We start from the raw sequence: 26,379 nt of genomic DNA, 5'->3' as shown, positions 1-26,379 counted from the left end.
TTGATTTAGGAAAACACACAATTAATTTACTCTTATCGACCTTGCTAAGTTGACAACGTTCGATGTGAAACCGAAATAAGTTTGATAACCAGTCACAATGTCAACAATAGTTCCCTGACGATACAGCCTCAACACTGACAAGGAAGAGGATAGACATTCGGGTAGTGTAAAATTGGAAAGGCCTAACACGAAAGTCTTTACCAGGAAGTTGAATAAACAGAGAAGGAAGAAGAGTAAAGCAGACATGTCGATTTGCACAGAAAACAATATCTTCGGCTTCTTCTTCATTGTTAACGGAGCCATTAATTCTTTATCCCAAGGGTAAGATTAAGATATATGTTGCGTATATGTTGGTATTGATGAGTTGATTGTGTGGAACGACCTGTGGACATGTCGATGTTTCGGTTGTTACATTTCAGTGTCTGTTGAGAAAGGTTTAAAAAGCTTGTCTCAAGAATGTCTCTAAGACCTGTGTCTTAAAATTTGATATTATGTTATTTCAATTATGTGACTTTAGTTAATTTGAAAAGATTAACAATATTTACACACGAAAAAACCTTTGCAACAGCTAGGAAGTAATAACACATGATTAAATATAATAGTGAACTTTGGAACTCTCAGTTTATGACATGGTTAAGGAAATGAGCAATTGTGTTAACAATGTACAACCCAGTTGTATTCTGACTGTGTCCAGACAATTGAGATGATTATACCATATTTCCTCCGCGAAAAAACAGCCTCTATTAAAGCCTCTATTAAGGTCTTGAAATAAGAACCTATCCTCAAATATGAGTGTGGTGTAGTGGAGGGTAGAGTAAACACCCAACACCCTTATTAGAGGCCTGGTTCTTATTTCCAGAGTGGGTGAGTATTACAGCTGAGACAGGTAACTTGTGTCCTTTATTGGGTTTGCTTGGTCCTGAATAGTTAGGTTAGGCACGTGATACATTGGTTGATTACAATAATATCAAAACTCCATGGTTACACTACAAATCACTAATGTTTGCATTTCTCTCTGACTATATGCCTGCACTCCTTCTGATTTTTAGCTGTTTGGGTAAAGATAAAGCTTGAGTCAACTTCAGTGTTTGAGTGATCAGATCATTTTATGCATGCATCTTAATTGCTTTTGCTTGGGTTCCGGTAAAACAATTCCTTATCAGATGTTTTGTACCTTACTTGAGACCTACGGTGTGTCCCTGGATAGGGTCGTGTGATGGGTCGGGTACCCGGGTAGTTATATGGACTCATCCCAGCCCTAGTGAGCGTGGTTTGACATTGATTTTATCATGTGGGGAAAACCAGGGCCTCCGGCAGGAGGGATTGAGTATAGTTTTACGCTGCTTTTAGCAATATTCAAGCAATATCACAGTGGTGGACACCAGAAATAGGCTTTCACACGTTGTACCCATGTTGGGAATTGAACCCGGGTCTTCGATGGAACGATGGAACGCTTTAACCACTAGTCTTCCCCACTGCCCCTTATTTCAAGACCTTATTAGAGGCCTTATAGAGGCTGGTTCTGCAAGAAGGAAATAAGGTATGTGTATCTTCACTGGACAGCGACACTTTTTTATTTCTCCCATAATATTTGAATACCATAGAGTTTATACATGTATTTGTAATGTCCCCACTCAGACATAAAATGAATAACGGCCGGGCCTCTCACGGAAGTCCCAGCCATACCTCAGATTAACACCATCCAGTCAACACCACCATCAGCCATCGCAAACCTGCCCTCAAAGACCCACACCACACAAAACTGCCATACCACACATCCACACCCTCACACCATACCCTTCTCCACTCCTAACCCGAAACCCTGCACTCACAGAGCCACATCACTAAAATCACTCGTACCATATATATCCACACCCTCACACTGCACGCTCAACTACACCACAGCCAACGCTACCCACAATACTCCATTACCACATATCCACACCCTGACACAAATCCACACCCTCACACACACACCACAACCAACCCTACCCTCAAAGACCCACACCACATAATACTCCCATACCACACATTCACACCCTCACTCACACACACACACACACACACACACACACACACACACACACACACACACACACACACACACACACACACACACACACACACACACACACACACACACAATACTCCCATCCACACCCTCACACATCCATACACACTCACATCACGCTCTCTCTCTCTCACACACACACTCACATCACACACTCTCTCTCTCTCTCTCTCTCTCTCTCTCTCTCTCTCTCTCTCTCTCTCTCTCTCTCTCTCTCTCTCTCACACACACACACACACACACAACCCCCCCCAAAAAAACAACCCAAGATTGGAACCCCGAACCACAACCAACCCTACCCGCAAAGACCCACACCACACAATACTCCAATACCACACATCCACACCCTCACACACACACACATCCACATCCACACCCTCACACACACCACAACCAACCCTATCCTCAAAGACCATCATCACACACACACACACACACACACACACACACACACACACACACACACACACACACACACACACACACACACACACACACACACACACACACACACACACACACACACACACACACACACACACACACACACCCTCACACACACACACACACATCCACACACACACCCCCAAAAAAACCTAAGATTGGAACCCCGAAACCCTTCAATCTTCAGTGACCACACTGCAAGGCAGTAATATCCTTTTTTCATCTAGCAGCAACTGTTCTGAAACCATCAGACAGGTCAAGTGTTAGTATGTCTTAATATTTCCTGTATTGTACAGTCATGGGCTAATGTTCTATTTTGTTTTATTCCTCCAGATGGGCTGAGCACACCAACACCACAGCCTTCACTCAGCAAAAACAACATGCATTCGCACATCCATTCTTCCTGGTGAGTTGACCAGAGTCATTTTCACACCTACCGTCAAACCAGTGTCAGAGTACAGGAGTTGCGATTACTAGTATCTTAGCTCTATGCATTTTGTAAGCCTATCTTAAAGTATGGGAGTTGGGATTATCTTAGCTCTATGCCTATCATAAAGCAGTGTTAAAGTATGGGAGTTACGATTATCTTAGCTCTATGCCTATCGTAATCCAGTGTTAAAGTATGGGAGTTGGGATTATCTTAGCTCTATGCCTATCATAATCCAGTGTTAAAGTATGGGAGTTGGGATTATCTTAGCTCTATGCCTATCGTAATTCAGTGTTAAAGTATGGGAGTTACGATTATCTTAGCTCTATGCCTATCGTAATTCAGTGTTAAAGTAGGGGAGTTGGGATTATCTTAGCTCTATGCCTATCGTAATACAGTGTTAAAGTATGGGAGTTACGATTATCTTAGCTCTATGCCTATCGTAATCCAGTGTTAAAGTATGGGAGTTACGATTATCTTAGCTCTATGCCTATCATAATCCAGTGTTAAAGTATGGGAGTTGGGATTATCTTAGCTCTATGCCTATCGTAATCCAGTGTTAAAGTATGGGAGTTAAGATTATCTTAGCTCTATGCCTATCGTAATCCAGTGTTAAAGTATGGGAGTTACGATTATCTTAGCTCTATGCCTATCATAATCCAGTGTTAAAGTATGGAAGTTGGGATTATCTTAGCTCTATGCCTATCATAATCCAGTGTTAAAGTATGGGAGTTGGGATTATCTTAGCTCTATGCCTATCGTAATCCAGTGTTAAAGTATGGGAGTTGGGATTATCTTAGCTCTATGCCTATCATAATCCAGTGTTAAAGTATGGGAGTTACGATTATCTTAGCTCTATGCCTATCGTAATCCAGTGTTAAAGTATGGGAGTTGGGATTATCTTAGCTCTATGCCTATCGTAATCCAGTGTTAAAGTATGGGAGTTGGGATTATCTTAGCTCTATGCCTATCGTAATCCAGTGTTAAAGTATGGGAGTTAAGATTATCTTAGCTCTATGCCTATCGTAATCCAGTGTTAAAGTATGGGAGTTACGATTATCTTAGCTCTATGCCTATCATAATCCAGTGTTAAAGTATGGAAGTTGGGATTATCTTAGCTCTATGCCTATCGTAATACAGTGTTAAAGTATGAGAGTTGGGATTATCTTAGCTCTATGCCTATCGTAATCCAGTGTTAAAGTATGGGAGTTACGATTATCTTAGCTCTATGCCTATCATAATCCAGTGTTAAAGTATGGGAGTTACGATTATCTTAGCTCTATGCCTATTGTAATCCAGTGTTAAAGTATGGGAGTTACGATTATCTTAGCTCTATGCCTATCGTAATCCAGTGTTAAAGTATGGGAGTTGGGATTATCTTAGCTCTATGCCTATCGTAATCCAGTGTTAAAGTATGGGAGTTACAATTATCTTAGCTCCAGTGTTAAAGTATGGGAGTATATGTTTGTCAGCACCATACCCATGCTTGTACACTTCACCAAAGTGGTAAAGACCTGCATTACTTTGGGCTTTGATCCCACATCAAGTAGACACACCATGCTATAACTTCAGTACCGTTCAAAGTAGCATTAAACCCACTTCACTCACTCACTCATCCATCTGCTCTTGTCCTGCAGCAATGTGGCAAGTTCTTTGGTGAACTGTTCTGCCTTCTCCTCTATGGTATCGTCTTCGGTCGATGTGGAAGTTCCAACAATGTCCCCCTCACCTTACCTCAAGACTCTGCACAGAACAGACCTACGCCTGGGGAACGTCCAACAACGGCGCCGACCCGAACCCCAGCCAACTTTATCCAGCTGCAAGAACAGGAACCATCAACATGGAACAAGTTCATCTTCATTCCCTGTGCGCTGTGTGACCTGGCCAAGACTGGGATGTTGTATGTTGGGTTGAAGCTCACATACTCCAGCAGCTACATTATGTTGAGAGGTAAGTCAAAGGGAGGTAATCACCTGGTTATGACAGAATTGCCCCCCTTGATTGTGTAACAACTCAGTAACAATATCTTCCATTTGTAGTTCAATTTTGTTTAATCAGATTACTGCTACAGTTAAGTTGACAATTGCAGAACTTTGACTTAAAGGTGTCAGATATTTCACCGAAAATAAGTCTTGTAAATCATAATGATCAAGAATTTCATGAAGGGTTTTATAAACCTGCACACCCCACGAAAGACACAGTTTGTCAGCTCTCACAAGGATGAGGTATTTATTCAAGCAGTTACATTGATCGAATACTTTGACTAAACTGTTATCTGTATTATCTCTCATACTCCTGTACTAGATGAAGTTAGAGGTTATCACGTGAGTGTGTTTGGGGATGGTTAATATCTTGCATTAGGAATAAACGTTGTATTTAGCTAGCCTTGGTGAGCTAAATACATAGTGTTTATTCCTGATATAGGATATTTACCATCCCAAAACAAACAAGCGTGATAACCTCTTTATCATAAAATGTCATTCTTTAATTCTGTGCTTGCAATTTGTTACCGATAAATTGTGAGTTTTCCTGGAATGCGCGCATTATTATTTATTACGTCACAGGATAAGTGATGTGTCAGTCGGAGAGTGACAGTAGCCAATATAGTACCAACTGAAATATGTTTCTTATACAGTGGCGAAACAACATATGTGCAAACAACAATTGTTTTTACTTGCCTTTCGCGGCAATCCATCGGTATGTCTGCTAGAGTAACTGCCCTTTGTCAAAGGGAAGCTACCCTAACCCTAGTCTATGAGACGCCACGGCCCCGTTCAGACATTGTTGACAGTCAGCCTATCCCGTCATAACGTTAGGAAGTGCAGTCATGTGTACACACAGCGACAAAACCAAACAAGGTAACAATTCAAACATATTTCGGCCAAATCCAACTATTTTGATTTGTGGGAAAGGTTTCAAGCCACAGAGTTCTACAAGCACAGATATGCCTACTGATCCCGCTTGTTTCGAAATTTATATCTCCAAAGTTGCCAAAACTTATAAAATGCCTAAGCTACATCACAGACACTGATTTTCAGTATATTAGACTGTTCTTTTGATAATGATAGGAATTATCCCAGTGGTTTATCCAGATTCCCGATGGTTAATTCTGACTTGATCGCCGAATGACAAGGGCGATGCCATGTTAGTTTTTAAACACTGAAAGTAGTCCTACTTGACCTTTGATTCTTGCATCTCTATCTGCATATGACCCCAACGGATATCGTTTTTATCCGTTGGCATTATCCTGCCGAGAAACCTACCCATTATATGATAAAGACAGTTACGTGTACTGTTTCACAGTCTAAGATAAAACTGTCTACAAACTGAAAACGTTGGAAGAGTGATGATGGACGATAAATGTTATCTCACCCTTGTGTCATTTGATATGAAATATATGAACACTCGTTGTTGGAACTTTTATCAACTCGTGTTGATATATAGTGATTTCTTGACTTAATGCACCTCGATGTACCGCTACTCCGGATGCACCTTGGGGAAACCTTGGCTCCCAAAACATTTCCCCCTGAAAGCGTGTTAAAGCAACTAAAGTGACAAATTAACTGATGAGATTAATTCCCAGTAGAAGTACAAGTCTGTGTATTTGTAAAACAATTACGTTCATTGTATCTAGGTGCATGTGATCAAAACCATTCTGCCTTTTGTTCTGGTTGTGAAACTATTTTGTACACAGATCTGGCATTATACTACACTATTGTAGATAAAATCAAATCACAGCAACAAGAAACTTAAAGGGGAAGTGTACACGCAAAAATCACTTTCTTTCTTTTTCTAAACAAAACGCAATTTTAGAATTAGTTAGTATCTGTGTTTGAAAATATACACTCATTTTTTTTCACAGTGAAAGTAGGAAGCTCACAATAGTGTGAAAGTGATATGCCGTTATGAGGCCTTCGTTTTACGAGCGAAATAGGCCTGAGTTATCCCCCTTAGATTATGACGTAATTGGTGCCAATTCAACTGGGTCCTTGTCTATTCTCAACGCAAAAGATATCAAGGACCAGTTTGCGGTAAAACAACATGGTCTACGACACACTCCGGCGCAGTGGTGACTCAGCATAACACAATTCTGGCTGGCATCTGAGATGCTAGAATCACAAAACTGTACCTACACCACGTGAAGCGGCTCTAACAAAGCATGATGACGTCATAATGTTTATCAATTGGCACCAATGACGTCATATTGCAAGGGGCATAAGCCATGGTGTTTTTGTTATGGAAAAAGAACACTTGGTAAATGTGAAAAATATAAATCGTTTTAGTGCAATAAATATGTTAATTAAATATGATGTTTTTATATTTTTGTCTATGATACTTCTATGTTAACACTTTTAATGTGGCAAAAGTACAAGAAAAAATGGTTCATTTCCGTGTGAACTTGCCCTTTAAGCTGCTGCATTGTCTGATTTAATACTTATCTCAGCTTGTTGTGATTGGTAAGACAACACGTGAGGTGTCTTCGAACTTCGAACCGACCATGTGTAATGTAATTACAACAATAGCTAGGCCGTAGTTAACTTTTGACAGGGGGGTCAAATATTTGTACAGTTATCACTTGTCCCCAATTTGTATTTTCATGAGTCAAATAAAACTGTTTTCTATAAAAAAAAATCCATTGAGGGCAACTACGGCACTGAATAGAAACAACGGTTTCCGGTATTTAATCCAGACTTAAGCAACGGTGAGAGACCTGAAAAAAACATTGGAACTTCATTGTTCAGATATGCAAGTTATGCAAGTTTGCTGTATATACTCTCACAACTTGGAACAGATGAACGGAACAGTAAAAAAACACAAAAATCATGTATATGATATCAAAAGATGCTCGGGTGAGATTATCTATATGTTAGTCCACTATATGCTTTTCCATCCATCCATCCATCCATCCATCCATCCACCCATCCATCCATCCACCCATCCATCCATCCATCCATCCACCCATCCACCCATCCATCCATCCATCCACCCATCCATCCATCCACCCATCCATCCATCCATCCATCCATCCACCCATCCATCCATCCACCCATCCATCCATCCATCCATCCATCCATCCACCCATCCATCCATCCACCCATCCATCCATCCACCCATCCATCCATCCATCCACCCATCCATCCATCCATCCATCCATCCATCCATCCATCCACCCATCCATCCATCCATCCACCCATCCATCCATCCATCCATCCATCCACATGCCAGCACTTTCATCCCCCCTCCCATGTCACGTGTACTGCTTCCCTACAGGGTCTGTGCTGTTCTTCACGTCGCTGTTGTCCGTGGCGTTCCTGGCCAGGAACCTTCAGACCCAGATGTGGGTGGGAATAGGCGTGTCCATTGTAGGTATGGCAGTCATCGGGATCCGGGATTATATATTTCCTCCAAGTTCCAAGTATGATGCTTATGGAATTGCTGCAGGTAAGACAATAATGCACAGATATTCATAGTATTTCTAATATGGACCTGAAATTTGAACAGCTGACAGTTGTTGTAATGTTTCAAGGCTACACTACAGCTTCATTTGGTTAACAACTTTTTGAAAGTGTGTAGAATCATAAACTGATTTGGGGTTCTTCATCAGATTGATTTGAAATGATTTGTGGGATTTTTGTTGTTTTATTTTTTTAGGTACATAAATATAAACTTAACCTAATATATTTTACTTCTTATTGTAACATTTGGCTGCTGTAAGGTGAGGTGAAATGGGGTCAAACGTCATGTCCAAGATTATTGCACTTATATAGCGACGTGCATGCACGTGTGTGTGTGGGTCTGTGGCTGCTTGAACTAGTCCGAACTGATGCCAAATTATAGTGCTAGCCCACTGAGATACCATGCCGCAGTTTAACATTAATACCCCACTCAGACACAGTATACTGACTCCAAACCGACCAGTCCTTGTTTTAGCCCCTTAATGAAAAAATTCAGGATATTGTTTTGCTCTGTTCTAAATCACCATATTAGCAGAGTAGAACCTTACCACATCAGAAGATGGTTATCATGAAGATTCACCCACAGTAGGGTGAGATGGAAATATAGATGTTAACCTTCTCGTGCCTCTCCTGCAGCTTGGGTTGTATATTCCCCAGGGAGCTGAGAATGAAAATCGAGTGCACACTGATCCAGTGACCAGGGTAATAATTAGACCTATCATGGTCTTAGGGCATTAGAGCAGTTATGAATTGGAAACTATGTGATACAAATTCATGATATGATAATAATATTCATGTTCAGGGGATCTGCTGATTGTGATGGCCCAGATCATGACAGCAACCAAGGTCGTCTTGGAGCAGAAGTTTGTCACCAAACACAACATTCATCCTCTGCTGGCAGTGGGACTGGAAGGTGGGTACCAGGTAGTCACCTCTTGTATACCGGTCTAGTTTCATCAAAGCGGAATCTTGTTGACCACTGAAAATATATCAAGGATATTTTCTTTTTAGAAAAGGACTTTTTTTACAGGCCATGCGGCTTGTTTGTTGTTAACTACACTGTGATTCCAGTAAGTGCGAGACAGAATTTGTGTGTTTGTTTGTTTGTTTCTTGTTTAATGATGCACTTCGCAATATTCCAACTATATGACGGTGGTCTGGAAATATTCGAGTCTGGACCAGACAATCCAGTGATCGACATCATGAGCATCGATTCACGCAATCAGGATAGATGACATGCATCAACTAAGTCACGAGACAGAAATACTCGAGGTGATTGGCTGGTGTGTTGTCACACTCTTTCTAACCATACTCAAACAGCTGAGGGACAAACATGACTTAACTCTGGTATGATGTCATAATATAATGAATGGCCAAATATGCTTCCTTGACTTCACCATGCAGAACTGAACAGGTGAATATTTCAACCAGTCTGATTGCGGCACACTTTCCAGTTCGTTTTCATATTGCTGTATCATTGTGCTCATCAACAAGATTTATTCCCAGGATTGTTCGGGTTCATCATCACGGTCATCCTGTTGATCCCCTTCTACTTCATCAAGACTGGAGCCTTCAGCGTCCTTCCTGAACACCGACTGGAAGATCCCCAAGATGCTTTCATGCAGATCAAGAGCACCTGGCAAATTGCCCTGGCCTTCATCGGTGGGTTTACATCACATCAAATTGAGTGGAACAAGAAAGATTTATGCACTTAAAAAGAATTCAGCTCTTGTGAAATATTACAGGAAATAATCATTCCTGGTACTGTAAATCTGGAACGTTTTGTGAGCAGGAAAGTATTATATATACTGAAAAAAATGGTGCGTGACACCAGGGGTCCGGAAAATTTAAAATCCCAATCGGACATTTACATTTATGCCACGCCCCCTTCAAACAGCGTGTTTTAGTACGACTTTTTACACACAAATTACAAGTTATTACGTATTCATAATATGATGAATTATGAATTGTTTCAATTTAAATTGTTTAATTCACCGGACAATTAATAACAAATAATATCATTTTAGATATATATGTAAAACATACGTTTGTTTCTGTTATAATAACGATCTGTCAACGTTGTGAAAGGTCTAATAAATATTCATGAGTCTGCTCAAGTGTACGCGTTGTAACATTTGGATCGAGACTATTATCCCATATTTGGTGATCACGTGACCTCACGGGAAAAGTTGTTTTTTTAAACTAAAGATTATTTAAAAACAAGACAGATAATATAATCATAATTCCTAAACTATCGTTGATAGCAATAGTTATTTGAATACTTTTTCATCTGTACTTAATTATTGACCATAAAAACGTTTGAAATCAATCCTCACAGAAAGCAAAATGGCGGTCAATCAAGATTCAATATACGACTAGCTACCGAAAACAATAAAATCTGCAAATCCTCATTGTATGTCAACCAAGTGAAAGTCGTTAGCCACGACTTACAAAATGATCATTCAGACTTTGAGGGTTTGGCAGATCCGCTCGACTGATCTGCATCGATCGACTGGCTGTCGTCACGCTTTCGCTTCTTGTCTGAGGTTACGTATCGTAGCATTGTGAGGATAATGAGGTACATAGATGATGCAAGGTATTTATGTACAGTTGTAAACACATTTTACTCAAATTAACAAGATGTTCTCAGTAATAAATCCTCGATTAATCAGTGTCAACTCAGTTTATTGCCTATTACAGTGATTGACCGATTGGACTATCATTCTAGGTACGATGTATTTACAGCAATCAAAACAAACAAAGCTTGTCAGTGTAGATAATCTTCATTGTGTTACAACTGCAGACAGAAATTGCTTAGTCCTAACTGTTGATCATGTCCGGTCAAAATTTAAGAATGTCCGGACAATACTTTTTAAAATGTCCGGACAGAAAAATTTAAATGTCCGGTAAGCAATAATTTACACCGGACATTTGAGATTCCCAATCGGACATGTCCGGCGCATATGATGGTTTCCGGACCCCTGCGTGACACACACTAAATAGTTTCATGAGGCAGTTACTTTGCAGACCAACAAAAAACAAAAGGAGGCATATTCTTATATACACTTCCATGTATTGTCAAACCAGCCAGTTTAACATGATTAAAGAAATAATCCCTTACAACAGTCTGATCAGGAAAGTTCACAAGATGGTTAATTAGGTTCCTACTTATAGGCCAAAAAATAACACATGCAGAAGTAGCTTTTGTTATCTCATCAAACTTTCCAGACACAGTTAAGGCTATTGTTAGACACTCACAATAATTTCATGGCGTAAGACATTCCAGATTTACAGTTTTCTCATATTAGCTTAACATTTACAGGTACAGTGAAGATTTGGACTAATTCTCTCCCACTTGCTCTAGCAGGCCATACCTAAAATGTTAAAGTAAAGATTAATTCCTCCACAAAATGTTGGTGGATGTTTAAAACAAATTGAATTTTATTGACACAAGGACATACTATGGATAAGGGCTGGGACGGGAAACTCAGGTACTCGGGTCGGGTGGGTACTGAGTAGGGCCCGGGTACCTACAGGACTCCCCTTGATGAGTCATGGGAGATATTGTTTAATTACAAAAATGATCAAGAAGTCCATGGTTACAATACAAGTCACTAATATTCACATTCCTTCTGACTTTTATATGTTTGAATAAAGATAAAGCTTCTGTTAACTTTCATTCTGTGCATGACATGATGATTTTATTTGTGTAACTATTTACGTTTTGCCAGGGCTACGGTCGAACTATTCCCAGTCTGACATTTTGAACCCATCTCTAAGACCTATAGCGGGTCTCCAGATAGGGTCAGGTAATAAGGGGTTGGGTACCCGGGTGGTAGATTTGGACTCGTCTCAGCCCTACTATGGATGACTCTATATGGTTCCATAACTTCCTGAAGTCTTTGATTCTTTGATTTTCAGGATGTGTCGTGAGTGTTGCCTTCTACTACTACTTTGGTATCGACTTTGCCAAGAAACATGGTGCCATCGCCAGAATGGTGCTGGATGGCTTTGCATCGATGATATCTTGGGCTGTGTTTCTGGGAATTGGCTGGCAGAAGTGGCACCCGCTGCAGATACTGGGATTCATCCTGGTTGTGGTCGGAATCTTACTGTACAGTGACTTTGTCTTCATGCCTATGTTCAACATGCTGTGCCGGAAATATTTCCACGTCTATATCCGGGACACCAGTTTCCCTGGCCCCAGGCCTGAAGACTTGCGACCCTTGCTGCTTGATGAGAGTCCAGGTAAGAGTTGATGATGACACATGTAGCTTGTTTGTGTAGCTTCATCTGAATGTGTGGACCAGTGTGGCAGGGTCAGGTCGGTTTTGTAGCTTTATGTGACTATGTGGACCAGTGTGGCAGGGTCAGGTCGGATGTGTAGCTTTACCTGACTGTGTGGACCAGTGTGGCAGGGTTATGATGGTTGTGTAGCTATATCTGACTGTAGCTTGGTTGTGTAGCTTTACCTGATTGTTTGGACCAGTGTGGCAGGGTCAGGTCGGTTGTGTAGCTTTATCTGACTGTGTGGACCAGTGTGGCAGGGTTATGATGGTTGTGTAGCTATATCTGACGGTAGCTTGGTTGTGTAGCTTTACCTGATTGTTTGGACCAGTATGGCAGGGTCAGGTCTGTTGTGTAGCTGTGTGCCAGGGTCGGGTCAGTTGAGTAGCTTTATCTGACAGTGTGGACCAGTGTGGCAGGGTAGGTCGGTTGTGTAGCTTTATCTGACTGTGTGGACCAGTGTGGCAGGGTCAGGTCGGTTGTGTAGCTTTATCTGACTGTGTGGACCAGTGTGGCAGGGTCAGGTCGGTTGTGTAGCTTTATCTGACTGTGTGGATTATTGTGGCAGGGTCAAGTCGGTTGTATAGCTTTATCTGACTGTGTGGCAGGGTCAAGTCGGTTGTGTAGCTTTATCTGACTGTGTGGACCAGTGTGGCAGGGTCAAGTCAGTTGAGTAGCTTTACCTGACTGTGTGGACCAGTGTGGCAGGGTCAAGTCGGTTGTGTAGCTTTACCTGTCTGTGTGGACCAGTGTGGCAGGGTCAAGTCGGTTGTGTAGCTTTATCTGACTGTGTGGACCAGTGTGGCGGGGTCAAGTCGGTTGTGTAGCTTTATCTGACTGTGTGGACCAGTGTGGCAGGGTCAGGTCAGTTGTGTAGCTTTATCTGACTGTGTGGACCAGTGTGGCGGGGTCAAGTCGGTTGTGTAGCTTTATCTGACTGTGTGGACCAGTGTGGCAGGGTCAGGTCAGTTGTGTAGCTTTATCTGACTGTGTGGACCAGTGTGGCAGGGTCAGGTCGGTTGTGTAGCTTTATCTGACTGTGTGGACCAGTGTGGCAGGGTCAGGTCTGTTGTGTAGCTTTACCTGACTGTGTGGACCAGTGTGGCAGGGTCAAGTCGGTTGTGTAGCTTTATCTGACTGTGTGGACCAGTGTGGCAGGGTCAGGTCAGTTGTGTAGCTTTACCTGACTGTGTGGACCAGTGTGGCAGGGTAGGTCAGTTGTGTAGCTTTATCTGACTGTGTGGACCAGTGTGGCAGGGTCAGGTCAGTTGTGTAGCTTTATCTGACTGTGTGGACCAGTGTGGCAGGGTCAGGTCAGTTGTGTAGCTTTATCTGACTGTGTGGACCAGTGTGGCAGGGTCAGGTCAGTTGTGTAGCTTTATCTGACTGTGTGGACCAGTGTGGCAGGGTCAGGTCTGTTGTGTAGCTTTATCTGACTGTGTGGACCAGTGTGGCAGGGTCAAGTCGGTTGTGTAGCTTTATCTGACTGTGTGGACCAGTGTGGCGGGGTCAAGTCGGTTGTGTAGCTTTATCTGACTGTGTGGACCAGTATGGCAGGGTCAGGTCGGTTGTGTAGCTTTACCTGACTGTGTGGACCAGTGTGGCAGGGTCAAGTCGGTTGTGTAGCTTTATCTGACTGTGTGGACCAGTGTGGCAGGGTCAAGTCGGTTGTGTAGCTTTATCTGACTGTGTGGACCAGTGTGGCAGGGTCAAGTCGGTTGTGTAGCTTTATCTGACTGTGTGGACCAGTGTGGCAGGGTCAGGTCAGTTGTGTAGCTTTATCTGACTGTGTGGACCAGTGTGGCAGGGTAGGTCTGTTGTGTAGCTTTATCTGACTGTGTGGACCAGTGTGGCGGGGTCAAGTCTGTTGTGTAGCTGTGTGCCAGGGTCAAGTCGGTTGTGTAGCTTTATCTGACTGTGTGGACCAGTATGGCAGGGTCAGGTCAGTTGTGTAGCTTTATCTGACTGTGTGGACCAGTGTGGCAGGGTAGGTCTGTTGTGTAGCTTTATCTGACTGTGTGGACCAGTGTGGCGGGGTCAAGTCTGTTGTGTAGCTTTATCTGACTGTGTGGCAGGGTCAAGTCTGTTGTGTAGCTTTATCTGACTGTGTGGACCAGTGTGGCGGGGTCAAGTCGGTTGTGTAGCTTTATCTGACTGTGTGGACCAGTATGGCAGGGTCAGGTCAGTTGTGTAGCTTTATCTGACTGTGTGGACCAGTGTGGCAGGGTCAGGTCAGTTGTGTAGCTTTACCTGACTGTGTGGACCAGTGTGGCAGGGTCAGGTCAGTTGTGTAGCTTTATCTGACTGTGTGGCAGGGTCAAGTCGGTTGTGTAGCTCTATCTGACTGTGTGGACCAGTGTGGCAATGAATTAGGTGATGCCATCTGATGTTCATAAACACAATTGGCCCCATGAACAAACAGGGCAAACATTTTAGCAAAAGTTGTTTATCGTACAATAGAATACTGCAGGGAGAATAAACCATGAGAGTTTGGTTGAGTTTGGTATTTCTAGCATATTATCACAATCCTCACGTAGATGATCTATTCTACCTATTCTTTTGATATCATTAGTCTCCCACATTTGGATACAATCATTCGGCTCCTGCATTTATCTGCGTAGCCCAGCTACATGTACGGGAAACAACTTACTGGACTATTCCCTCTCAATAATAACGTCGTCCAATGAATGACATCATGAAGTTGTGAGCGCATTTTCAGATCTCACCTGACTGAAAATTTTGGGTTCACCTGACTGAAAGTTAAGTGAACTGATGTGAAGGCCCATGTGTCCATCATGAAGCCGAAGTTTTACATGCCTATTCCTGCTAATGATGAATTTTGACTTATTTCAAGAGGCTTGAATCTGATGTTCAACCATCACAGTTATAGTGAAAAAAACTATTTATTGCCACTCCTCAGCCATTTATGATTAAAATTTACTGTAATGCATTTCGGGTCAGAATATAGTTCCCCAACAGCATGTGCTGGTCATAAGAGGTGACGTAGTGGATTGGGTGGTCAAGCCATTTGATTTGATTGCATGTCATTGTATTGTAATTGAGCGATACTCATGTCAATCACTGGATTTTCTGGTCCAGACTTGATTTTTTGTAGACCACTGTCATATGGCTCGACAATTGCTGAGTCATATGTTAAACAACAAACAAAACACTGTTATGCTCTCAGATTATCTCAAAATGCATTTTTGGTCCTCTCCACTGAAATTGCCCAACTGAGGAAGCTGTACTTGTAGCATGTGTAACATCATACAGTAGAACACGGATATAATGAACACCGATATAGCGAACAAACGGATACAGCGAACTGTTAAAAAATCCTCGGTTTTTCTCCTATATAATATCATATAAAATTTACGTATATAACGAACTCTCCACAGCGAACTAACGGACACAGCGAACTGATATCTGATCATCGACTAGCCCATCTATCACTAACTACGTGACGTGTATAGCGAACTGACAAATCTCACTCAGTGTCAAGTGTCACTGACAATTGGCTGTATGCAATCAGCGGCGTTGCAACACAATAGCGGCGAATCAATACAATCAGCAGTGATGGATCAACCTTTTTAAATTTGTATATAAAATAGTCTATTTAGCCTATTCTCAAACTTGCGACTTGCATGGATTATGGAAAGAAAACTATCAATAATAAAATCTTAACTTTTCCAGGGAAAACTCTTCCTTCTTTCATACATTGGTGTTTATGTTGCACATGTTAAAAGTGTTCAAACTATTTTTAGAAAAGCAGTTAAGGAAGGTGATATCGTGGGAACAAATCCATGGGATTTAGAGTGCAGTACCAAAGACTTGTTTCTGTAGCACAAAAAGGTCATTTAAACAGAATTTGAAATGTTGGGGCGTAGGGAAAGGTCTTATTAACAAGAAAACATAGTGATCCATATTCCCCGCTATCTTTTGCATTTTTAGTACAATTGTAAATACATATATATATCCGCGGACGTTTTCCGAGCAAAAACGTGTATAACGAACAACGGATATGACGAACTGATTTCTCTGGTCCCTTGTAGTTTCTTATATCCGTGTTCTATTGTATTTTGTTCAAATCCTTAGATATTTTTTATGGATGAAACAATTGGAAATATTTTGAAGGCTCAGAGATAAAACTTTGTGTAGACTTAACTTTTGTGCATTGCAACAAACTGTGTACATTATGGAACTTTAGATACCGTATTCGACGTAATAAGCGTCCACGGCGATATTTGCTAATATATTGGCTTGTGAACAATCCCAATTAGCACCTCTTCTGATTGAGCAATGTACTCAAGACTTATTTATTGGGGTATAATATCCACTCATGTGTTATATGCACCCTTAATTATGGGCAATTAAATTCTGAAAAATATATCCATAAACATTTCAGGCTGTCAGCATAAACCCCCAAATTTATATTTCAACTCTGCTTTTTTCACCAAAATAATGTTCTAATAAGAGCCCCCTGTTTCTAATTTTGAGAGCGCCCTTGCCGCTAATTATGTCAAATACGGTACTTGTTTTTCATATTTGTAAAAATCTTGGCCTTAGTATTTATGCAGAAAATATTGGAATAGCAATGCAGGCACCAACTTTTGTAAAGTGGCTGTGTTTGTTGGCATTAAAACTGTTGATTACATGTACAGGTGAGCTACAGAGACGTCCTATTTTTTGTTTGAACTTGAAAGAACTTTGGTACATGTGGAGTTAGTGGTGAGGTTCAACATCCATGTTCCTTTTTGTGATATTTGAAATTTTGACCTTGATCTGACCTTTCCACTTTGACCACACTCCTACATTCTCCATACTGATGGCTACAACTTTTTATTGCAATTACTGACCCATTTTCTTTCAAAATGTCATTAAATTTGTTTTTGGGGTTGTTAGTGGTGGGGCTCAAAAGATATGTTTCATTTGTCATGTTTGCACTTTGGTCACAGTCCTACGTTCTCTCAAAATGCAGTTCCTTACACTGCACTATTTATGCAGAAACTGTTTCAATATAAATGCTGACGGCAATAATTTTTCATCGTCTGTCTTTATTTTTTAAACTGTTAAATATATATGTTGTTATATTTATTATTTTAAAATGTAGGTTAACAGTTTGCATTAATTGTGATGTTTACAAACCTCATTTTTCTGCCTGACAATCACAACTATCTTTTTTTATATCTGACAATCTTAAACTCTCATTTTTTTTATATCTGACAGTCTCAATCTCGCATGTTTCATATCTGACAATCTCAAACATCATTTTTCATATAAAACAATCTCAAACATCATTTTTCCTATCCTGCAATCTCAAACATCATTTTTCATATCTGACAATCTCAAAAATCATTTTTCATATCTGACAATCTCAAACATCATTTTTCATATCTGACAATCTCAAACTCTCATTTTTCATATCTGACAATCTCAAACATCATTTTTCATATCAGACAATATCAAACATCATTTTTCATATCTGACAATATCAAACATCATTTTTCATATCTGACAATCTCGAACATCATTTTTCATATCTGACAATATCAAACATCATTTTTCATATCTGACAATATCAAACATCATTTTTCATATCTGACAATCTCGAACATCATTTTTCATATCTGACAATATCAAACATCATTTTTCATATCTGACAATCTCGAACATCATAGTCCAGGGCCACGATTTTCTATTTCAAGTCTCTGCCAATGAGTACAAAACTATGAAATTCTATGTGGTAAAACTCCATAAGTATAAGAAGGAATACTGAGGTTGAAGTTGCAGTATAAAGGCCAGTTATAAGTATTTGCACACAACACAAACCCATTTGTCATCTGGGTGCATGGGTATCCCAGTCGTCAAAGGCGCTGCAATTTGCCTGCATTTGAATTCCATGGGCAAGCCAGAAACCTATGATTGTGGGCTTGAAACACTCACTCACTCAGTCACTAAATCACTCACTCACTCACTCACTCACTCACTCACTCACTCACTTCAGCCCTTTGTAAGAGCAACAAACAGAATTGGGTGGTCACGCTCCCTGACTTGGTTGATGCATGTCATCACATCCCATATTGCTGAGTATGGCGTTAAACACAATGCAACACTCACTCACTCACTATTTGTCATCTGGACAAAACCATCTAAGCTCATGGTCTGCCAACTCACTTTACTAAGGATTGTCTCCCTTCCATCTGGCCTGTCATCAAAGTTATCTCCCCTGAAAGTGCCCTTGCATGCACTGTATCTGGCTTCATGTTGAGTATTCCTGATGATAAAGAGCTGTAAACTGCTTCTTGCAGGTATGACTGGAAGTGTAGCACCAGGAGGTCCACGTCTTTACAATGCAGGGTTCTAATCTACTCATCCTCATCATCATGATCATCATCAGTTATAGTAAATACATATCACTTTTCTTTCCTGAGACCACTTTTTAAACATGTTTGTACATTCTTTTATATCCAGAGGCCAAAGCAATACTATTCGCAACCACCCTCTTAAGAAAAAAATTTGTATATCATGTGTCTATTATGCATACTTTGTAACCATCGCATTATTCAACAAAAGGGCGGACAACTACAAGTTGTAAAATTTGTGCGGGGAAAGTGCAATGAATGGGTCCATTTTTTTAAAGTTCTTAACAAATGTCAGAAGAATAAAACCCATGCAGTATGTTATGGTACATATTGCAATAAATATATTTTGCAATAAAGCGTCAGGCTACAGTAGTCAGAGGCATGCAATTGTTTGTGGGTTTCATCGACATCTAACACTTGCGTCATTTTTGTCTTTTGTCCCACAGAATGCTGACATACTGTTTAAAGTGGTTTTAAACCCAACTCACTCACTCACTCATCCAGTTGCTGATGATGTGAAAAGAACATGGGCAGACAAGTAGTCTAGCCCTACAAGTTGAGTTGTCCCCCTTTCTTTGCAGGATCTGCTGATCACTGGTTTGAATCCCAGATTCACAATGATTATGATCCATGGTCTGAGCTCATGGGTTTCATCAGAGATAAATGTCTATGACCTGCATCACTGCTTTCTTTCAAATTTAACTGATAACTGAAACACTGTTCAAAGCAGCCTTAAACCTTTCGGTTATTCCAAGGCATTATCTGGTCTGAAGGATCCATTGGTTGCCACAAGAGCTGAGGATTGATTAGTTCCAGTGTGTGTGGCCCTGCTGATTGTGTCATCATTTCCTGATGCATGGATCGTTGCTCATGCTATCAACCACTGGTCTGCAAATGTGACTATTGAAAGGTCATTGTGATATATCTTTTAACTTTTTAGCCCCGGGTGACCTACCTACTTTGTGGGATGTCCCCGCCCACCCATGCCACTTATCAGAAGTCACATGTTACTGACTCGTGAAGATCCGGGGTAGGCCAGGTCTTCAGCAACCCATGCCACTATGCTTGTCAAGAAAGGCGACTAATGGGATCAGGTGGTCAGACTCGCTGACTTGGTCAATGCATGTCATCGTATCCCAATTGTTGGGATCGATGCTCATGATGTCAATCACTAGATTGTCTGGTCCAGACGTGATTATTTAGCAGGAATATTGCTGAGTGCGGCATTATACAAACAAACAAACAAACAAACAAACAAACAAACACATGTTACTTATATTTTCACTATCACTATGATTGTCACATATCACTATCAAATAAACACACATCAGTTTTGTCTTGACATGTCAGTCTTCATGTTACATCACACATATACATGTTGGTCTGCAGTGTTCACTAAAATTTGATGTTCAGTTTTATTGAAATAATCGAAAATTGATCTGAAGGTCCGAACAAACATAAGTATCCTAAATGGAACATAGACAATTTATCCCCTCTCTGATCCCTGCAATAGTTTTGTTTCCTGAGTAGGTATATTCAGTACTTAGTACTTAGTACTTGGAGCAAAATATTGAGAAAGAGTGAAGCCAGTGTCTGTATTATAAATAAACTGCTGAGGTAAGTATTTGTGTTTGTGGGATCTAGTTCTGCTTGACTTGAAACCTGTGAAGATCTGGGTTAGAGTTGGTCTTCCACAACCCATGCCTGCCATAAAAGGCGACTATGCTTGTTGTAAAAGGCGACTAACAGGATCCGGTGGTCAGGCTCGCTGACTTGGTTGATGCATGTCTTCGCATCCCAATTACTTGGATTGATGTTCATGATATCAGTCACTGGATTGTCTGGTTAAGATTATTTACAGACCGTTGTCATATAGCTAGAATATTGCTGAGTGAAGCATTAAACGACAAACAAGCAAACTATTGATTCTACTGATTGATTTTGATGGTTGATCGTTTGGGACATACCAGTCATCAAGCATGATTTTACAACCAATTCCCAACACTAATGTCACCAGCAACCTTTGCTCGATGAGAGGTCATTGTGCTATGAGTCATTGCAGGCACTGGACTAGGTATTGTTGTTATTGCAGCCGTGTTGAGTTGTTATTGCGTTTTTGTTGCAGGTGTGCAGGAGGGACGAGAAGGGCCTGGAGGACCACCACGACACAGTCCAAACTTACCTTGCTAGTGACCTGTCAACACAAACTGTCAAATTGTTGGACACCTGACATATTGTTGGACACCTGGACAATTGTTGGACACCTGTCAAATCATTGGACACCTTGAACTGTCAAATTGTTGGACACCTGTCAAATCATCGGACACCTTGAACTGTCAAATTGTTGGACACCTGTCAAATCATTGGACACCTTGAACTGTCAAATTGTTGGACACCTGTTAAATCATATTGTCACTTGTCAAATTGTTAGAGACCTGTCATATTGTTAGACACGTGTCCAATTATCAGACGTCTGTAAAATTGTTCGACACCTGTTAAATGATTGGACACATGTCATATTGTTAGACACATGTCCAATTATCAGACATCTGTCAAATTGTTGGACACCTGACAGTTATTGTTGCTATATACCTTTTTCATTTTGTGGTACATAGCCAAGTAAAATATGAACCCATGTTTAATCCCCCCCAGCTTTATACCGAGAGAAGATAGAGCCATTGGAATACTATTGATGAGCATTACTTTCCCTTTACAAGTAACCTGACATATAATTATGCTCCCTTGTTGAACATTCAAGCCTTCCATGTGAGTGAGTGATTCAGTGAGTATGATTTTACGCCTCTTTTAGCAATATTCAAGCAATATCACGGCAGGGGGATAAAGGAATGAAGTTTACATGTTGTGCCCATGTGGGGAATCGAACCCGGTCCTTCGGCTGGATGAGCAACCGCCCCCCTTCCATGTTTGTTGGTGTGTTGTGCGACTGTAGATGTTCAATAGCAGTTCCTGAGCTTTAGGCCGTCAATGATATAGTGTGTGTTTCTCAACTCCATGTGTATCATGACAGTTGGCAGACTGAAAGAAATCATAAAATCCAGGAAAGATTTATTAAACTGCTGGGTAAAAGAAAGTATACACATGAAAATTGGATTTGAAAAAAATTACAAATGTCATCAAAACATTAAAAGGCTAAAAACAGTCACCGAAACACTGCAAACTTAAGGTCCAAAACACAGCTGCAATACCCGCATCAAATACATCACCATCGAATAACCGTTACTTGTTTCTTTTTCATTGTCAGCTGCCATCAAACATGGAAGTATACTTTCTTTTGCCTGGCAGTTTATATTCAAGTGGGCAAATGGGTGGTGATAAATATTGTTTAAATATATAAGTGGGAGGGGAATTTAGGTCCAGCAGGTGTTGAGAAACAGACAATACAAATAGCCTGACCTTGAAATGTGTGTGAGAGAAGAGAAGGGTAAAATCACTGACATTGTTCCTCTGCCCTTCAGAGTCAATGACGTGGATGAAAGCTAAGTCTTCATTCCTTTATATGCATCACGAAGCAATTTGTCATGAATTTATGGACAATTGCGATGAGTGTCGCTCTTTATGAACATATTGTATTATCACTGATTCACAGTGATTTTCACCACTATTTTGCCTTTTTACAATTAATGTTTTGACAGATAATCAAGACTGATCATTCTCTGGTGTTTACATGTTATGTTTTATTATGTTTTATTTCAGAATGAGGATGACAATCATTGTCGCAATGTTAATCATCAAGTTGTGATGTCAGAATCTCACTGGCAGAAGCTAGCATCAGTGAGCTCTGTCTCCAGCAGTTGGGAACATAATCTCATTAATTCATATACGATATCAGCTTCTTTATATTTTTACTTGCTATGGGTGTTACGATACGCCTACCTCATGTATCGATACATATTCCAGTGCTAGCGTCATGATACATATTGCAAAGCATCTTTACTGTTCATGCAAAAAGGTCTCCACATTCCACACAGTCCAGCTGACAAGAGGTTGCTGTCAACCTATTCGTGTTTCACTTGTATGATTAATTCTCCTGGCCAGTTCTTCCCTGTGAACATATTTGATAATTTCATAAAGATTTCTAAAACCTGTGGGGGCACGGGTGGCCCAGTCGCGATTCGCTGTGCAGAGTTGCGTCCCTTTGGCACGCCAGAAACTTATGGTAGTGGATTCGAATCCCGGTTCGCCCCAATTATGTTTCTAGGTTTGTCATCACCAAACCCGTGCTTGTTGGTTTCACCAAAGTGGTAAACGTCTGAGACCTGCATCACTTCGAGCTTTCCTCCAACATAAAGCTGACACACCACAATATAACTGGAATACTGTTAAAAGCGGCGTTAAAACACAACTCACTCACAACTGTTCCCTGTGGACAAAATAGCCCAGGCGGAACCTTTCCTAGGAAAGAATATCCTGGGCCAGTTTTTCCCCACCCCTGGCCGGACCTGCCTAAACCAAAGAATTAGGTGTTCTTTTACTTCTTTTGAGTAATATATTATGTTTTAGGGGTTAAGGTAATGCTAGCATGATAAGTTAAATATTTTTCTTTTTAAAAATTGATGCGCATAAAATATGAATTGATACATGGGTAGGTGTATCATGTATTGTACAGTCATATTGTGATGTTCCGATACATCAGTGAATTGTGACAATTGTACAGTCATATTGTGCGACTTGCTCGATGCTGTGTATGATTCTCGCACAGTATGAGGTGTTGCTAGGAAGACATGATCCCTTGTTTTGTTACCATCTGTTGTTGTTGTTGCTGTATGAATTTTACTATATTTTTTTAACTCTGTAATACATTTTATGACAGAGATATGAGTATGATACTGCAACAAAGATATATGTAATTTTCTAAATTGTATATATATACAGTTGTTTCTCTTTCTTATAAACATGCCACCTCCATGGTTGAAAGGATAGAGCATCTGCCTGGAGAGTTAGATGTTGGTGGTTTTGATCCAGCGGCTGTATTAAGAGGATAAGAATATTCAAAGTGCTTTGTCGCCATGTGGAAGCGTTTTAAGTTATTACGTGGCATGGTAATTTAACAGTAGCAGTAGGAATTGTTTGATAGGCGTAACTTAGAAGTTAACGGATGACAAAGTAGACACAATTTATGGATGACAACTTCTTTAATACTGTAAAGGCAACGTTTCAGTATAGATCCTTATAACATAGTATCAATAGGATCTTTAATTGTTGCTTCATTTACAAATCTTTGTACATCATTCTGATTGTTGATTGTGTGCTTCGTCACTGTTTATGTAATTTTGCATTTATATGATTGAGGAAACAGAGAGGACATATGTACCGGTACATGTTAGAATGCATTTACTTCAGAATTTAAAACATTTTAAATGTTTTCTTGGGAAATAAATCATACATTCATGAGATGATTTTTTTATATGTTATATTTATAAATCTAAATTTATTTTTTTATTTCATTGAAGTTTGGAATTGATTCTGCATCTATAGCTTTGTGTGTGTGTGTGTATGTTGTATGCTGAAAAATTGTTGTCTATGTACATACATATATATTATATGTATATGTTTGTTTCATTTTCTATTTTGCCATGGTTAATATTTTTCTTGTCAGTATGTGTGTTTCATTTGCTTCTCTTTATATCTGCTATTCTATCACTTGAAATATTAACACATATATTAATTATGCAAGATAATTATGAACAATAAAAGATGACATAATTTTAGGTTGAAGTTGCTATTTATTCCGAAATCTGTGATACAGGTCAGTGTTTATCATTAATGGTATGTAGGGTTGGACTGGGACAATGATAAATCCTCATTTGAGTGAGTGAGTGAATGTTGATTTGTGCTGCCCTCAGTATCATTGCATCTGTATCAAGGGTGCCAGAACATCATTGAAATTGGACCAGACAGATCAGTGGTTGACAGTACAAGCCCAGTGGTACAAGGATACTAACTCAGCTATGTGCCGCACAGTATGTGATGTAGTGTACGTACTTGTTTGTTGATGTTCCACAATGTTTAAGGGGATGTTGTAGTATAGATATGCACACTGAGATATGCACACTGATATATGTATATAGAGATATGTACACTGAGATGTACACTGAGATATGTACACTGAGATGTACACTGAGATATGTACATTGAGATATGTACATTGAGATATGTACATTGAGATATGTACATAGAGATATGTACATTGAGATATGTACACTGAGATGTACACTGAGATATGGACATTGAGATATGTACATTGAGATATGTACACTGAGATATGGACACTGAGATATGCACACTGAGATATGTACATTGAGATATGTACATTGAGATATGTACACTGAGATATGTACACTGAGATATGTTCATTGAGATATGTACACTGAGATATGCACACTGAGATATGTACACTGAGATATGTACATTGAGATATGTACAATGAGATATGTACACTGAGATATGTACATAAAGATATGGACACTGAGATATGTACACTGAGATATGTTCATTGAGATATGTACATTGAGAGATGCACACTGAGATGTACACTGAGGTATGCACACTGATATGTACACTGAGATACGTACAATGAGATATGTACATAAAGATATGGACACTGAGATATGTACACTGAGATACGTACACTGAGATACGTACACTGAGATACGGACATTGAGATATGAACACTGAGATGTACATTGAGATATGCACACTGAGATATGCACACTGAGATGTACACAGAGATATGTACATTGAGATATGTACACTGAGATCCGTACAATGAGATATGTACATAAAGATATGGACACTGAGATATGTACACTGAGATATGTACATTGAGGTATGTACATTGAGATATGTACACTGAGATATGGACACTGAGATGTACGCTGAGATATGGACATTGAGATATGTACACTGAGATATGCACACTGAGATATGTACACTGAGATATGTACATTGAGATATGTACATTGAGATACATACACTGAGATACGTACACTGAGATACGTTCATTGAGATATGTACATTGAGATATGTACATTGAGATATGTACACTGAGATATGCACACTGATATGTACATTGAGATGTACACTGAGATATGTACATTGAGATACGTACACTGAGAAACGTACACTGATATACGGACACTGAGATATGGACACTGAGATATGTACATAGAGATATGTACATTGAGATATGTACACTGAGATATGCACACTGAGATATGCACACTCAGATGTACACTGAGATGTACAATGAGATATGTACATTGAGACATGTACACTGAGATATGTACAGTGAGATATGCACACTGAGATATG

The 26,379-nt window shown here is 40.1% G+C and overlaps 1 protein-coding gene across 2 annotated transcripts; it reads left to right on the top strand.

Annotated features, from left to right (window-relative positions):
* On the top strand, positions 1 to 24,776 carry LOC139471605 (solute carrier family 35 member F6-like). 2 transcript variants are annotated; one of them, XM_071253985.1, is made up of 9 exons: positions 1 to 321; positions 2,849 to 2,921; positions 4,580 to 4,892; positions 8,214 to 8,384; positions 9,201 to 9,311; positions 9,905 to 10,060; positions 12,320 to 12,646; positions 18,994 to 19,087; positions 21,173 to 24,776. In XM_071253985.1, exons 1-8 carry the CDS (start codon positions 245 to 247, stop codon positions 19,047 to 19,049), a joined length of 1,284 nt encoding a protein of 427 aa, XP_071110086.1. In that variant the 5' UTR covers positions 1 to 244; the 3' UTR covers positions 19,050 to 19,087; positions 21,173 to 24,776. The 2 variants fall into 2 exon arrangements, with proteins under 2 accessions (XP_071110086.1, XP_071110085.1); XM_071253984.1 differs by lacking the exon at positions 18,994 to 19,087.
* The last annotated feature ends 1,603 nt before the right edge of the window (positions 24,777 to 26,379 follow it).

This window comes from Haliotis cracherodii, unplaced genomic scaffold (genome assembly GCF_022045235.1).
Source record: "Haliotis cracherodii isolate W230 unplaced genomic scaffold, xgHalCrac1.p SCAF_23, whole genome shotgun sequence".
Lineage (NCBI taxonomy): Eukaryota > Metazoa > Mollusca > Gastropoda > Lepetellida > Haliotidae > Haliotis > Haliotis cracherodii.
The sequence above is the reverse complement of the archived record's forward strand: the minus strand, read 5'-3'. Positions and strand labels throughout refer to the sequence as shown.

What these genes read in the sequence shown, in the direction of transcription:
- LOC139471605 (XM_071253984.1), top strand. Translation starts at nt 245, where the DNA reads ATGTCGATTTGCACAGAAAACAATATCTTCGGCTTCTTCTTCATTGTT. An exon ending in CAGCTACATTATGTTGAGAG is followed by an intron (nt 4,893 to 8,213) that starts GTAAGTCAAAGG and finishes GCTTCCCTACAG; the next exon opens with GGTCTGTGCTGTTCTTCACG. An exon ending in GCTGCTTGATGAGAGTCCAG is followed by an intron (nt 12,647 to 21,172) that starts GTAAGAGTTGAT and finishes TTTTTGTTGCAG; the next exon opens with GTGTGCAGGAGGGACGAGAA.